Raw genomic sequence first — 15951 nt, 5'->3', positions numbered from 1 at the left:
CCCAACCATTGCCACGGTCAAAACCAGAAAAGACAGCATTGACTTTAGAGGACAGCAATGACTGATGTTGGTACAGTATACTAAACTTCAGTGAGCACTTGGACAGGTATCATTTCATTTGATTTTTGTCTGCTGAGTGACAAAGGGAATAACGGTTATCTTGGAGAACATGTCACAGATGAAGACACTATGGTTCAAGGCTACAATGCTAGAAAATGGCAGGGCTTGCTTCCAAACACAGGTCCCCGGAGACTATGACAATTTTCACCGACTCTGCACTGGTTTATACACTGTATACTAAGGTCGCAAGCGCCCAATTTGGACAGCTCCACTGTTCTAAAACACAGGGATGTTTTAGAGTATCTTGGCCAGTGGAGGAAAGTAACAGTAATAAATGTTAGCAGGAGTCCACACACACGAATACAGATGCCCAGGACAATGGGAGACTCAACTGCATGCTAACGGAGTAATCTCATGGAGACAAAACCAATTTGCTTCCACCTGAATATTAGGTACCAAAATTCTGATGAGTGGGTAGAATTCTTAGGACTCCCGAATTTTGACTTTTAGACATGGCAGCTATTTTTTAATTGCCTCCTACAAAGAGTTAAGTAGGACATCTGCATTCACTGATGGCCCAACTTAATACTTGTGTATGAACAGGTGGAGGCGGGGTGGGCTCTGATCAAGTCTACATTCAGACTTTACTGTTTTCCTTGTAGTGAGCCTTAAGAATCAATATTGTCATTATGCTTATAAAAAGGACACATAATGCTTTTGACATTCTGAAATTTTTGGTTCTGATATTTTCAAAACAAACTTGCCCAAAAAAAGAATTTTTGTTTTAAGAGGAGGATTATAAAACTTACAACTCGAAGACAGATTCTGTTTGTGTGTTTGGCCAACAGACTGTGAGGGAAAGCTGGTGGGCATGCTAAATGGGAAATAATAAAATGAAATTGCTATGGAGGTGTGTGTAGCAATCCATCTTCTTTTAAACCCACTCTATGCCAGTGACATCATGGCAGATGGGGTACGAGTTCGGGCATATAAATTCATGCCAAGCTAACTTTGTCTCATGGCTTCGTAAATTGGCATTTAGGTGAAAAAACAGTTCAGACAGTATCATTATTTTTCCTGTTCCTCATCCGATTGACAGCCAGTGTAGATACCTTAGACATCCTTTTAGCATCAGACAGTCCTGTCACCATTTCCTGTTTCATTTTCCATTCAGTGTGTGATGTTCTCTGGGACCACACACAGCTTGCAGAGGTTCTCCATCTCAAAAATAATGTCATGCCTTAAACATGCACAGAACCTCCGTTCGGGTGCTCTGCCGCCCCCTATTCCATTTGATCCTCATACCAGTTCTTCCCAATAGGTAGGAAGTTGTTACTAACCCCACGTGCAGGTAAGCAAACGACCCTACTGAAAAGGTGAGCTAATTGCACAAGGCAATGCAACCAGTACCAGGAGAATGGCACAAAAACTTCCAACTCCTAGGCTACCTCTTCTCCTGCTAACTACATGGCCTCCTATTTTTGCTAAAAACCATCTCAGTGACAGGAATAGAACAGGTGGAGGAGTTTAGAAATGACTGTTCCTGAAATTAATGGAGATTTATAACTAAGGGACCACTAAAAGGACCTATGCAAATCTTCTCTTTCCTAAGATTGTGAGTGGCTCTGTATAGCAATTTGGCTTTCTTTCTTTTTCAAAATAACTTTCCTCACTCAAAGAATTTTCTTTTCCTATTTCAAAATAAAGGAACATTTATTTTGGGTGGGGAAGATCTAGTGCTATGCAGGGTAAGTTTAGAAGAACAGCTCTTCCCTATACTAATGGCCTGTTTAATGCAGGTCAAAAAAGTGGCATTTGTTCTCAAGTAGGATATACAGAATTAAAAAAAAAAAACAAACACTAGTGGTTTTTTGGATAGCATGGAAGGACAAAAATGATATAAAGTACACCAAAAAAACTTTATGGACATTGCCAAAAATCTTCTAAAATACAGGAGATTTAGAATCTTTTTTTTTTTTTTTAAGATTTATTTATTTATTTATTTGACAGAGAGAGACACAGCGAGAGAGGGAACACGAGTAGGGGGAGTGGGAGAGGGAGAAGCAGGCTTCCTGTGGACCCTGACTTCCTGAGGACCCTGGGATCATGACCTGAGCCAAAGGCAGATGCTTAACGACTGAGCCACCCAGGCGCCCCTACAGGAGCTTTATAGAGTCAAATAAAACCCTTATTTTTTTTCTTATGTATCTGACATTTTCTATTTTTTTTTTCCCCAAAGAAGGGATTTTTTCTGTGCCTGAAAAATGGAATATTCTCAATTAGGCTATCAAATCCCACTGGAATACTGTAATTCCCTGCTTCATGTCTCCAAATACTTTGTTTTTCCAATATTTAAATTACTCTTACGGAGAAAAGCAAATACTTAACAACAATGACAAAAAGGGTAACAGGGAGGTGTGGGCAACCTTCCCTAAAGGCTAGGACAATGGAGGGCTTAACAACAGAATGGACTGCAAATAGCCTACAGGTACAAACTAAAGACTGATTGATAGGCCAATGTCCAATCATCCAACCAAGTACTTAATTTTCTTGGGCCTGTTTTAAGTACCTATAAATATAAGTGTTCTATAGAATACATATTAAGAACATCAACAATTAAAATTGTTAGTTATAGTGCTTGAAAAAGACTTCAGGGGCTAAGGAGACAGAACCAATATATAGGTTCTACGCAAGCATTTGTGTGGATGAACATGTGGAAAATGATAGTAGAAATATCCAGTTCTCCTGTAATTACCACAAGTGAAATTTTGAGCACTATACATGTAGTCATGTGCAAGTTTGAAGTTCTATATGGAAGAGGAAATTTTTTCTTTATTACATAACATTTCACCCTAAGATCAAAAAAGGCAGTATCTTTCACTCTAGACATTCAGAAGAAATTCCCTTTTTTATGTGTTGGCAAATACACAGAGTAGTATTTAAATACTTCCATAAACCTGGGTTCAAATTCTATTTCTAGGCAACTCGCTCAGCCTTTCTGAGTCTCCGTTTTCTCATCTGTAACATGGAAACACTAACATCTCATCTGTAACATGGAAACACTAACATCTCACTCATCTAACTGTTGTAAAGATTAAGAAGCCACACCTATGGAAAAGAATATCAAAATTTAAGTCCTGGCTAAAGGGCCAACACAAAAGATATAAAATAATCTGAGTCTGAGACAGACAGCCCAATGTAAAATGTACAGACTTCCTGACTGCAAAAAAAAATTTTTTTAAAGTTCTATAATGTGGGGCGCCTGGGTAGCTCAGTCATTAAGCGCCTGCCTTCGGCTCAGGTCATGGTCCCAGGGTCCTGGGATCGAGCCCCACATCGGGCTCCCTGCTCCGCGGGAAGCCTGCTTCTCCCTCTCCCACTCCCCCTGCTTGTGTTCCCTCTCTCGCTGTATCTCTCTCTGTCAAATAAATAAAAAATCTTAAAAAAAAAAATAAATAAAGTTCTATAATGTAAAATGATTATAGAATTGTCTTAACAGTGAGCCCAAACATTTCCTCTAAGCCAGTATATGATACAAATACATTTTGAAGTGATGGCTTGAGATAAAAAATAATATTATAGATTGATTATATTTGAACATCATGCTTATTTAATTGAACGATTTCACATTTAAGCCCTTAACACAGTGTCTGGCACATAGATACTCAATAAATGACATTATTTATTAAGTTACTAATCATGATGCTGATGGCACCAATGAAGGCGGTTTATACGTCTCTGAACAAAGACAAATGCCAGGCCAGGAGACCGTTTCTTTCACAAAAACACTAAGTTTGGCATATCACCCCTTTGCTGTGCAGGATTCAAACTTGTGTTCCTGCAAAAGTACTAATAGTTCTCAGACCATCAAGCTTCTCAAAGATAGATGGAACCGTGCTTGTCCGATTTATAAATGCCAAAGGTCTGCTGTGTTGTAGATAGAGTACAGTGCCACAGGACCTTAAAGGGCTTGGGAAAGTCTTTTTCCAGTCCCGGAGCTCCAAGGGGAACAGATGGTGGGCAATGCAAGTAGAGGGTGTAATGAAGTAAGAGTGGGTAGGGGCAGGAGAGGCGGCGGAGCCTCGTGCAGCCTGCCCAAGAATGTTTATGAGCAAGTTCTAAGGAACCTGGATAAGTGGCTTAAATATTGCCAATGCCTGTCATATCTGGGTGGGCTTTACAAGATCCCCCATCCTTATAAACCCTTGAGCTTCAAAGAGCACTTTGGCTGATCTTGGGCACTGTTGTGAGAAATGAGACCTCATGTGCCAAGTATTTATGAGTACATGGGATACAATAAGCCCTCAGAAACGGTTAAAATAACTATTATAACTATATAACATTCAATATCATTATCATTACTGTTTAGGTGAGAAGTTTAACCTCCCTAAGCCTTACCTTAGTTTTATCATCTGTAACTTGGAGCTTAGTAGAGCAACCTCACCACTTTGTCATGAAAATTGAAGAGATAATCTATGTAAATCTCTTAGCTGATGCTTTGCAAAGGGTACACAGGATTGAGAGAACAGTGGTGTACCTTGCCTAAGGACACACATAAAATAAATCGTAGGGATGCTATTTCACCTAAGTCTGTCTGACCCGAGAGCCTGTGTCCTTAATTACAATGCTATATTGCTTCTTGCTTATTTTCAAGAAAAAACCACAATAATTAATTGCAAAGGTCAAGAAAGGGCCCCTTTTTCTTTTTTCTTTTTGTTATGTTATGCACCATACATTACATCCTAAGTTTCTGATGTAGTGTTCCATGAGTCATTGTTTGTGTATAACACCCAGTGCTCCATGCAGAACGTGAAGAAAGGACCCCTTTTAAGGGCAGAAACAGAAAGCCACATTAATATGGCATCAACAAGAAAGCCTGATTGACCTAATGTAGTTCCAAAGTAGTACTGGAGGTGCCCTCCAGTGTGTCAAAAATACTGGGCCAAGAGCAGCACGGTGCCATGAAAAATGTGCTTTGCTAAGAGTCAGGAGGGCAGAAATGGCTCTGAACTATCTCTGTAATGGTAGGGGTATCTTTGTGCTAAGCCCAACTCACTTTCCAGTCTATTCTGATTTTGAACCACAGCTTGAGAGGAATTGTTCAGGATTAAAAGGAGAAACTAAAAACTACTGTGACCCAAAGGTCACAGTAAAAGAGGTCTGGACCCGCATTATTACTAAACCCTAACTAAATGGAACCACCGCTGAAAGGAACAGTGATATCTACTTTTGAGATCTGTAAGGAACAAATGTAATATTAACCACAAGTCAGCCATTGCCGCTCTGTCCTTTATAGATCTAGAAGAGCCTGGTAAATCTTCCCAATTCCAGAGGATAAAAATCTAGCATTCTCTCTCTGTTGTGTTTCCCAAAAATCCAATGAGCCTCTGACTTCTGCTTCTGGCTTTTTTATCTCACGTGCTGTCTCTGACCCCAGATCAACAGTCCCACAACACACACGGGATAGTTTTGTCCATGCAAGCATTTATGAATGTAGTCATACGAACATTCTGGTGCCATGACAAGCCCAGTTTTCTACCATCTTGACGGCTGTAGCCCCCACCCAACCCTTGCTCCAGAACAAGGCAGACACACCACCACCTTGATTTTTGCATAGGAGCTTACAGATCACTTTTCAGAGCCCTCAATGGCTCCACTTATACTCTTAAGTAGTCTGTCCAAATATTTCTTCAAATCCAGAGAATTCATATTTGTACAGTATGACCCTGCCTCCTACCATCGCTCATCCTGGTCACAGAGAGGACGTATGTTGCAATCAATTTTACTCTCTAAGAATTTGGCACTAGGACTCCTAAACTCAAGTGAGTCTCTCTTGGGCATCTGAATTGCTCAGGGGTGAAAAGCCAGGTCCGGAGAATCCCTTTTCCAATGCCTGTGATTGCAGGGAAAGCCAGTATGCAGAGAGGGAGAATAATGAGGGCTTTTGGGGGAGCCAAGAGAAAGCAAATCTCAGCCCCAGTGGAGACCAAGAGAGTGAAGATGCTGGTTTGTTGCTGACAGGTTTCCTAAATATAGCTCTCATGAGGTCCAGGACTTAAAACTTCCTCCCTCTTGCCCTTGGGTTCCTTGAAAGATAATTTGCATCACTTCCCCTTTTTTCACTGAAGTTAGTCTAAATGGGTTTATGCTTTTTGCACCCCCAAAGACCTTTGTCTAAGTCCCGCTTTAGAAAAAAAAGAGGTTGGCCATAAAAACCCTTTATGACTCAAGTACTTTGGTGAGAGAGATGTTGGCCAAACTTGCTTTCTCAGATGGTTCTGATGCAGGGAGCTCTTGACCGAGAAGCTCAACTTCTAAGAAGACATCTCAGCTTCATGCCAGGAATTCCCTGAAGAGGGATGGACACTGAAGGCCTAGCTACAATGAGGTGAGGTCTTGTGAGCAGTACCTGACCACTAAGAACCCCCGTCAGCACCTGTAGGTACTTTCTCCTCCACAGCATAAATGTCACCAGCTCTAAGAGCTCATCTTGTCTAATCACTGTCCTGTTGGGACATAGTAAATGGGAACCTTGTCCAAAAGGCATTTGAGCACTAGATTCAGATTTCCAGGACCCCACACGTTGCTGTGGGAGGACCGGGGAAGGCTATTTCTCCTGGAACATGACCTCCTCTCTGCTATTCCAAGCACACAAGCCAAGGCCTGAGACGTCAGAGCTCAGCCAATGTCAAGGGTGAGCAGAAACCAGCATCGGGGCTTTGAGCACCTGTATCACTTGCCCTAAAGCAACTGCAAATTGGAAGGGTTGACGTCTTTAAAGTCGCACCAGAAATAAAAAGCCAACACACCACCAGTCTCCATCTTGAGCCTAGGCTGACCACATGAAGAGTCTTCTCCAGTAAGCCCACAGAAGTTCTCAGATTTCTTTTCAGCATGTTGCTCCAGGCCAACTGAGTTGCTATGAGCAATAAAACTTGTCTTCCCTGGCCTATTGTAAAAAGTGTTCAACTGGGAATTAGAAGACCAGATCTAGAAACACTAGTTATCTGTACGGTGATGCTGGCCCGTCTCCCCTGAGCACATTGGCCTCTTCTGTAAAAGAAATGACTCAGGGACCAGTTTGTCCCTAAGATTACTTTGAGCTCTAAGCTCCTATGATCCTAATGGTGGGAAGGTAAACTTCAAATAATAGGTTTAGAGGGTGTAGAAAAGTTTAAACATAGAAAACCTAGAGGGCGTAGAAAAGTTTAAACATAGAAAACCTATGTCCAGTGTTGAAGAGACTCCAAAACAAGTACAATGAGTGGAGGAATACAAAAGAAAGCAGAATCGTTGACCAGGAATAAAGAACTTAAAGTCTGTTCACTAGGGTAAGTTGGTCCAAGGGTTATAGGGAAGCAGAAGGAGGAACTTGCATGCCCAAGGTCAGACAGCAGGTCCAAGACAACTGGGCACGGGGAGGAGAGGTCTCATTGGGAGTGGGGGTGACAGTGAGATTTGAACACGCTGACAAAGGCCTTGCAGTAAAGAGACCAGATTAAGACTGATTTCTGCAAAGCCTGGGAATCCAGGGGAGATACCAGGAGAGAAACAATAGTTTCATATCTCTAATTGTCTTTCAATTCTTGTGTGGGAAACATAAACAGATGTCCAGTCTTACTTTTACATACTCAGAGCCTGATTGTCTCTGTTCTGTACTGTGCCGATTGCCTGCAAAGTGGTCTCTTTCCCCCAGCTTGCCCCATCCTCTGCAGTGAAGCTGAAGGAATGACTGTAGATTGCACCATGAACTCTACCTTCCTGCTTGAAACCCCTTCATTCCCTCCTCCTCACCTCTGGCATGACACTCAGGGCCCTTCTGAATAAGCAAATCACTCTACTCCCTTCTAAGAAGCTCACAGGGTCTTCCAACCCATGGTCTCCTTCCCAGGGATCATGTTTCAAGTTCAGGTTTTATGCCAATGCAAATCTAGTTCTGTGTGTACAGCTACTCGGCCTGAGGAAGGGAGCCTACCCCAAAACAGCAGGGCAAAAGCCCATGAACTTAACGTTCTAGAAGGGTCCATTCACTGTAGGAGATCATGTCTTTGGGGGAATTTGAAAGTGAGATGAAGAGAGAGAGGAGGAGACAACGTGCTAATGCCAAGGCACAAAAGCAAGAGTTTGAAGTCATGAGGCAGAAGCCAAGAGTAGGAGAAGCCAGGGGGCAGAGAGAAATGATCTCTAAGCGGGAGTAGACACAGTTGAGCTGGGATTGGTGGTGGAGTTTGGAATTAGGGAGCAGTGCGTATCTGTGTCCAAGGGAACACCTAGGAGGGTTGCTCTTGAGATCCCAGTATGACAATCTCTTGTCTCTCTTCCTAATGGATCCTTAAAACAATCTCCCATTAACTAAAGTAATGTGAATAAATCTCAGCTCCTCACAAACTAAAAAAAAAAAAAAAAAAAAAAAAAAAACCTCATAAAGACAGCTTAACCAACAGGACAACAGATGCTTGCCTCCAGTTTCAATGCTATCTCCCGCTTTAAAAGGCTATCCTCAAAGTTAGACTCTTTTCAAAAAGTTTCTTTTTCAGTAAATTATCTGGGAAAGGCATATGGGCCGAAAATACACAGCTCGGGCATATTGAAAAATGATCGGGACATAGGAATAAAATCTGAATCATGAAAGAATGGCAGCAATGATATGTCAAATGGCAACATTAAAGGGGGGGGGGGCATAGGTGTTATAGTCAGGATTGCAAGAGGGTAGGTAGCTGAGCCAGAGAGATGGGTGTACGATCAAGATTAAAAAACTGTGAATACTATTCATCTTCAGTTTTGCTGACAGAATGAATATATTTGAAAAGACAGTTCTGGTTGCCTGTCTCTGATTATGGAAACTTTTAGTGGCTTGGTAGCAGGACAAACAATAGCGGATGGCTATTTTCAAAGTGATTTAAGGAGGAATATTAAGAAGGTTAAAAAGGAGATAATGGTCAAAAGGAGAGAAGAGACAGGATAGGAAGACTGAGGGAGAGCTTCCTCAAAGCCCTCGGGGGTAAGGAATTGGGGTGGGAGTGGGAGAACCAAGGGCAACACTCGGCCTGGGCTGACCTAGTTGTGGCCGAGACGGGGATTAGTCACTTGCAAGTAGTTTGCTAAGTGGCCACCTGAGGGCACTGTATTCTCTGCACTCAGAAATCTATTTTTTTTTTCCCCATCATGTACATTATCCTCAATTTGCTAAAGGATGAACTTAATATCCTAAAGAAGGGTGCCCATGGAAAATGGGGGCCCACGACAGTCCTTTCTGCCTATCTTTGTTCTTTTACTAGATTAATGTATGAGCAAGACTGACCTTAATTGAAATCCTTGGGTAACTGTAAGGATGAATTAAAATAACCTCATTTAAATCTACTTAGTATTTCGTAGAATGTCAATAAATATTAGCTCCTTCTCATACACATACGTATACAAACATACAAATGTGCCAAATACAGGAACAAGAGAAGGGACATAAGGAGGAATTACACGAGCCCTTTATCTCTCTAAAGGGGGCAGGACTCAGAAGTCCCACAATGAATGTGCAGCTGTGCTAGGAAATCATTGCAGAGAGCAAATTTATGCTGCTCTTTTCATTACATGTTGCAGCTTGTACATAATAGCCAGAGGGAATAGAACACAAACAGCTGGGAAATAAAGATGAAAGCAAAACTGTATCAGCAGGGAGAGACACAGAACCCCCTGAGAACTCGGCAGTGTCATGAAAGGTAATTTGAACAAGGTCACCTGCGTGGAATTCCTCTTCTCTGAGAAAGATCGTTAGACTCCTGCCCATTTCTGACCATCTCCAGCAGAGTCAAGGTGGGGAATGGGATAAATGGTCCCTAGCTTGCAAATTTCTACACTAAATTCTTGTCTATATAATTACATAGAGATGCAGATAAAAGCATGCCTTATTATAAAGATCCAAAACATTATTCGCTGGCTGAAAACAAAGAAATTCTGCTTCAGCACAAGGAGAGCCTGTTGAGGTTCCCCCACAACCTCAGGATTGTAAGGCAGGTTTTGTGGCCTGATGCTGCCCTCTAGTGTCTTTTTACGGTATGGTAACATGCGGAATTAAAAAAATAATAATCCTGAAGCAACCAATGTCTCTTGACCCAGGCCTGATAAAGCAAAAAAAAAAAAAAAAAATTCTAAAATAAAAGTAAAACCAGGACTTGTACTAAATTCAAAAGTGACTTAAATTTTGCTTCAACATGGACACTGCATCCTTTCAGGGTTCTGAAACACAATGGCATCTAGATTAGTGAGTACTCTTCAAAAATACAGACACCTGCCATTTCCAGCACATTACTGTCAAATGATTACTGCTTCAGTCTGTCTGAGGTAGGATCCAGAAACTTGCATTTCATCAACCCCACCACAGGGCTCTGAAGTGGTAAAGTTGGCTGACCTCACTTTGAGAACTTTGTGGCAGAGACTTTGAGTAGAGTGTAAAGTAAATAGGATAATTTTCCTTTAATTCTTTAAGGGCAAAATGTACATGAAATAAAACCATCAACCAAAATAGGTCACCTTTCATTTTTCCCACATTTAGAGTGTCTGAATTCTACATGACTAGCATGCTAAGAAAACCATACTGTTCAATTCAAAGTGAAGAGTCCCTATAGATGCTCTCCTACACCAATTAGCCCTCCCTAATTCCAGTGGGCATCCAGGTGGGAAGGAGAAAATGACTAGTTGTTTTACTCATCCTTCTGAAATCCCTTAAACATACCTTCCTCTAAAACTCTTCCTGGGGGTGCCTGGGTGGCTCAGTCATTAAGCGTCTGCCTTCAGCTCAGGTCCTGATCCCGGGGTCCTGGGATCAAGCCCCGCATGGGGCTCCCTGCTCTGCAGGAAGCCCGCTTCCCCCCCTCTCACTCTCCCTGCTTGTGTTCCCTCTCTCCCTGTGTCTCTGTCAATAAAATCTTTAAAATAAATAAATAAATAAAACTCTTCCTGATGCCACCAGATTCCTTTAAATGCCCTGATTTGGCTCCAGGGAGTCCGGTTCTTCCCTGTCCTGCAAATGCCCCAAGTCAATCTGCTCCATGGGACGGAAAGCTTCTCATGACAGGAACTCTTTCTTCCTTTTCAAACATGCACTCTCTGGGGAGCCTGGGTGGCTCAGTTGGTTAAGCCTTCCTGTCCCAGGATCAGTCCTGCATTGGGCTCCCTGCTCAGCAGGGAGTCTGCTTCTTCCTCTGACCCTCCTGCTCTTGTGCACTCTCTCTCTCGAATAATTTTTTTTTTTTTTAAGAAATGCACTCTCCACTCTTTGCACAGAGTAAATACTCCTTATCTGGCCAATGCCTCTCACCACACACACCAAAAGTTGTTAATGATGGAAGCTAGGCGATGTGTTGCCACATGACCGTGCTCTCTTCTTAAGCTCCTTCTAGTCGGTGGCACACACGGCAAGTGCGCTTCTTTGAGGTGATCGTTGCCATTGGATCACACATTTAATTTATAAGCCCACGGCTTTGGCTTTTAATTTTTAAGTTTTAATTTTAGGAACTTGCTTCCACTTTCTGGCATAGTCTGATAAATTTGTAAACACATAGGAACTTTATGAGGTACAGAGGGATAGTCATTAGTATAGAATCTCTATTCCCCTGGGAAATTCACTTCAAATTTAAATAGTGGTTTGTTTGTTTTTTTTAAATACAGATGCACTCAGTCAGAAGTCACTGCTTAGTATCTTAATATTACATAAAATGCAATTTTTAACTCGTAGTTTTAGTTTTTGCATCATGGATAAAGCCTTTTTACACTCGAAATCATGAAATACTCAATGTTTTAATTAAAAATCAGCTCTGAGGGTGATGTAGATTGGTAAAAGTCCCCTCCACCACCAGAAAGAAAGCTATACCATGACCTCCTATTACCCTCACTTCTATTTTTTTTAAAGATTTTTTTATTTATTTGAGAGAGAGAATGAGAGAGAGCACATGAGAGGGGGGAGGGTCAGAGGGAGAAGCAGACTCCCTGCCGAGCAGGGAGCCCGATGCGGGACTCGATCCCCGGACTCCAGGACCATGACCTGAGCCGAAGGCAGTCGCCCAACCAACTGAGCCACCCAGGCACCCCACCCTCACTTCTATTTTTTAATTGAACAATAAGCAAATATTTACCTCAGGAGACAATGTCCTAATTGTCCAATGAGATAGAACCCAGTGCCTTGCACTACTTCGCTATACCCTCACTGTGAATGTAGGTTTGTGCAGGTCACGTACTTCCACCAACCAGGAACTGCTTCTTTCCCAGCCACTTCAGTGTCCCACACAGGGTCCAGTGTCCAGGGACACTCATTTAGGCTTACTGAGGTCTCCCCCTCCACAAGCAGGACACCATCTTGCTTTAGCTTTGGTGGCTGGCATGGCCAGGACACCGGATGTTTGCTACAATCTCTCCCTTCCGCTTGACAATTACCACCTGAACCCCCTGTGCAAAACAGGGGTACTCACAAAATAGGAAAATACGGAAAATGCACTCCATTCATTTCAGTCAGGGAGAAGAAAGAGAAAGGGCTTTCGCCTTAAACAGCATTTCCTTTGAATTTCATTTTCCCTCCTGAGCTAAGCTATTAGCTGTGTGGACACAAACAGGATCGCTTTGAAGTTAACAAGAGGCCCACTCTGAAAGAAGGAAGACAGGCATTATCACACATTTTATGTGTTGGACACATATAGTCCCGAGATTGTAAATATATTCTGCAGTTACAGGACGTGAAACACTTTTCTTTCTTCTTTCACCTGATTTAGAAAAAGCATTTTTCTCTAGAAAGAATTCTGTTGGATTTTCTCTTTCCATTTCTCTAACTTCCCCATGCATTTACCTTTTGAATCAAAGGAAAAGATCCCATCAATATAAATCAACAGCTCTTATCAAGCAAAAATGTGAGCACAATGATCCCCTCAGGGCACTGGGATGCATCAGGGTAGAGAAGCAATGGAGGGGGGCCTGTGTCAGAACAGGGCTGGGGGCGGGGGGAGCTTGTATTCACTGTGGCAGGTGTTTTATTCCTGGGCAAACCACTCAAAGCTCAGACTTCCTCCATTCGTAATAAAATGCTGATAAAACCTCGTCCAATGCTTATTGCCATGTTAAATGAGATGGGATATATGGATATGTTCTTAGTCAATCACAAAGGCCCATTCAAATAGAAACTTCTGTTATTATCTCCCGTTATTGACATGTTTTCTAAGCATTTGTCTTGCTCACTTGAGAAATCAATAGGGAAGGAAAAAGTCTGTTAAACTTTCTTAGCAGCTGGTGATGGAAGCATTCCGACGTGTGTGTGTGTGTGTGTGTGTGTGTGTTGTTGGGGGTGCGGCGAATTCACTGCTGGAGACACAAGGTTATAGGCCAGGCTCAGACCCCTATTGGTCAGAGGCTCTGTAAGTTTCCGGAAAACCTCACTAAGGAAAAAAAAAACTAGTAAGCTCTAGAAGAAACTCCTTAGGTATCTAGTTATCTTGACCCCAAATCGATTAAAAACTGTAGGGACTAAAGAAACTTGCAAACAACTTACTCGTCTTTATACTATCAAGACTAAGAACATGTTTTCTCTTTAAATTTTAATCATGCATGCATTCTAGGAGGTTGCATTTTTTGAGCTATTAAAAATACATATGTTTCTGCCACATTAAAGGGGAAGAGAGGCTTGTGTGTTGTATTATTAATCATGTGTTGGAAATGAAATTCTGGTCAGTCTTTGCAAACAGTATATACACACGCTCCAAAACAAAGGATCTGCCATGTGAGTGGAGCCCATGTGTGTTGGTGCCTGTTACTCTGATGCAGTGTGCACTTACTTTTGAGGTCCAAGTTCCTGGCTCCCGCGGTGATTTGTGTTGTGATTTTCGTGTCGATCTTGACAGTGTGGAGATTGCTGGTGTCCCTTGATATCATCACATTGTGCCACTGATTGTCATTGAGAGGTTTATTTGAGCTCCCTTTGATGAGGTTAGCACCATTTCCCAAATCAAACACGTAATGTAAGTACCTGGGAAGAAAGCAAAGGTTGAGAAAGTGCCATCACTTTTTGAATTTTTGATGGGAGTCCAACAAGATATTACAAATGGAGATCTTTTTTTCATGTGGTTCAGTCCTTGCTAGAAGTCGGAGAGTGAGTTGTACAGAGGCTCAGTTAACAAGAAAGAAACAATACGATTTCATCCAGGAGGATTACTCATTGTCTGCATTACAGTAAATAGTGAAAATTATTTTTAACATCATGGCCTACAACCCACTTTACGACATTGGAAGGTCACCTTTCACTACTCATTCCCTATTTCCACCACACCCTTCATCTTTTGCCAGTTTCTTGTACCTGCTCTCCTTTTGTCTTGAATGCCTGTTTCTTATATTGGAAATGTGCTCTCAGCCTTCAAGACTCAGCTCTGATACCCACTCCCTGCCTCATACATTTTCCTCATTTCCCTAAAGACTCTCCTGAACCTCTCCTGAAATGTGCTCTCAGCCTTCAAGACTCAGCTCTGATACCCACTCCCTGCCTCATACATTTTCCTTATTTCCCTAAAGACTCCCCTGAACCTTTGCACATGATCATCTGAGGCAACTTTTCATAAGGCTTTTCTGTTATATTTATGTGTTCACCTGTTTTAGTGCCTGGTACATTCTCTAGCCCACTGCAGCTATGCTATGATATTGGCTGATTGAATGAATGAGTACCCAAATCAATTAAAAGACATCACATTTTCCTCACTGTTTCAATGAAATTTTACAAAAAATCTTTCCTTCTAAATTCTTCAAGGAATTCTGACACAGAATTAAGTTTGAGTTAATGGGATTTTGTGGAAGTAATCTGATTACTTAATATTAGATAATTAGCATGCATTTCTATACATTTGTAGAAACTCTTTTGTAGAATTATAGTGTGCATAGTAAGGAAACCCACATTTGAAGTGTACGATTCATGGAAGGCTTATCATTATTACAACTCGGTATTATTTGTACCTTGTACATGAAAATGTAGGTATAGAAGACTCTACTGATTTCCTATTAACTTTTAAGATATCTTCATAAGACAAGATGTGATCTAAGCAAATAGATTATTTAAGCCATTCCCCCACACCCCTGCCCACTACCTTAGAAGCCAACACATCTGTTTAATGTCTATTTTTGGGTATCGAAGTCCATTTTGCAAATTTTTATTTATTTGTCATTGAACTGACATATACTCACCCTTTAACTAATTCAACCACAATAAAGTCATTTCCATCCCCACTATTATATAGAATTAGTCCATCTAGGGATGTTGTCTTGAACTGGAAAAAAAGATGCATAGAAGTGTAGGCTTGCAGCGTAGCTAAGGCAACGTAACTCGATTTGGTCTTGAAGGTGACAGGGTCTGCTATGATGTTCCTGAAGCCAAACCTGGCATTGAGCTCGCAGTAATCTATGTCACCATTTTTACACAAGTCAATGTATGCCATTCCATTAAATGTCAGGCTCTGCAGGTGTCCAATGAAGTTGGAGGGGACAGAAGACAGATACCGGCGTTCCGTGATGATGCCAGTCTCTATGTTATGAAACTCCAGCCTTGTGTGATCGCCTGCCATTTGCCCTGAAAGGCAAGATAATGTATTATTATTATTTTTTTGTATCTGAAAGAAACGCCCAACTGTAGACTTCCATGACAGTATCACATTTTAAAATACAAGGATTCAAATACCCTTTGACATTCAGTTACATATAGTAAAAATATGGCAATGATATTACAGGCTGGATACTTAGTGAAACTTTCTTAGGTCAGGTTTTAATCTCTGTCCAAATTATAGCCTTAACAAAAACCACCTTCGGTAGGCAAAGTTACAGAATTTTTAAAGTAGAAGAAACAAAGGAAGCAAGAAATAGAGAAAAAAGAGAGGAAGG

The 15951-nt window shown here is 41.5% G+C and overlaps 1 protein-coding gene across 17 annotated transcripts in view; it reads right to left on the bottom strand.

Annotated features, from left to right (window-relative positions):
- Positions 1 to 15951, bottom strand: part of NRXN1 (neurexin 1) — a 1136941-nt gene that overhangs the window by 557753 nt on the left and 563237 nt on the right. For all 17 annotated transcript variants that reach the window (XM_045885018.2, XM_045885009.2, XM_045885012.2 and 14 more), the window contains 2 exons: positions 15262 to 15643; positions 13869 to 14059 (listed from right to left, as the gene is read on the bottom strand). In XM_045885018.2, coding sequence (XP_045740974.1) covers positions 13869 to 14059; positions 15262 to 15643 — 573 coding nt within the window. The remainder of the gene's footprint in view (positions 1 to 13868; positions 14060 to 15261; positions 15644 to 15951) is intronic.

This window comes from Mirounga angustirostris, unplaced genomic scaffold (assembly GCF_029215605.1).
Source record: "Mirounga angustirostris isolate CCGP_5_RB_7025 unplaced genomic scaffold, mMirAng1.0.hap1 SCAF_10, whole genome shotgun sequence".
Classification (NCBI taxonomy): domain Eukaryota; kingdom Metazoa; phylum Chordata; class Mammalia; order Carnivora; family Phocidae; genus Mirounga; species Mirounga angustirostris.
Note: the sequence above shows the minus strand (reverse complement) of the source record. Positions and strands in the feature narration are given on the sequence as shown.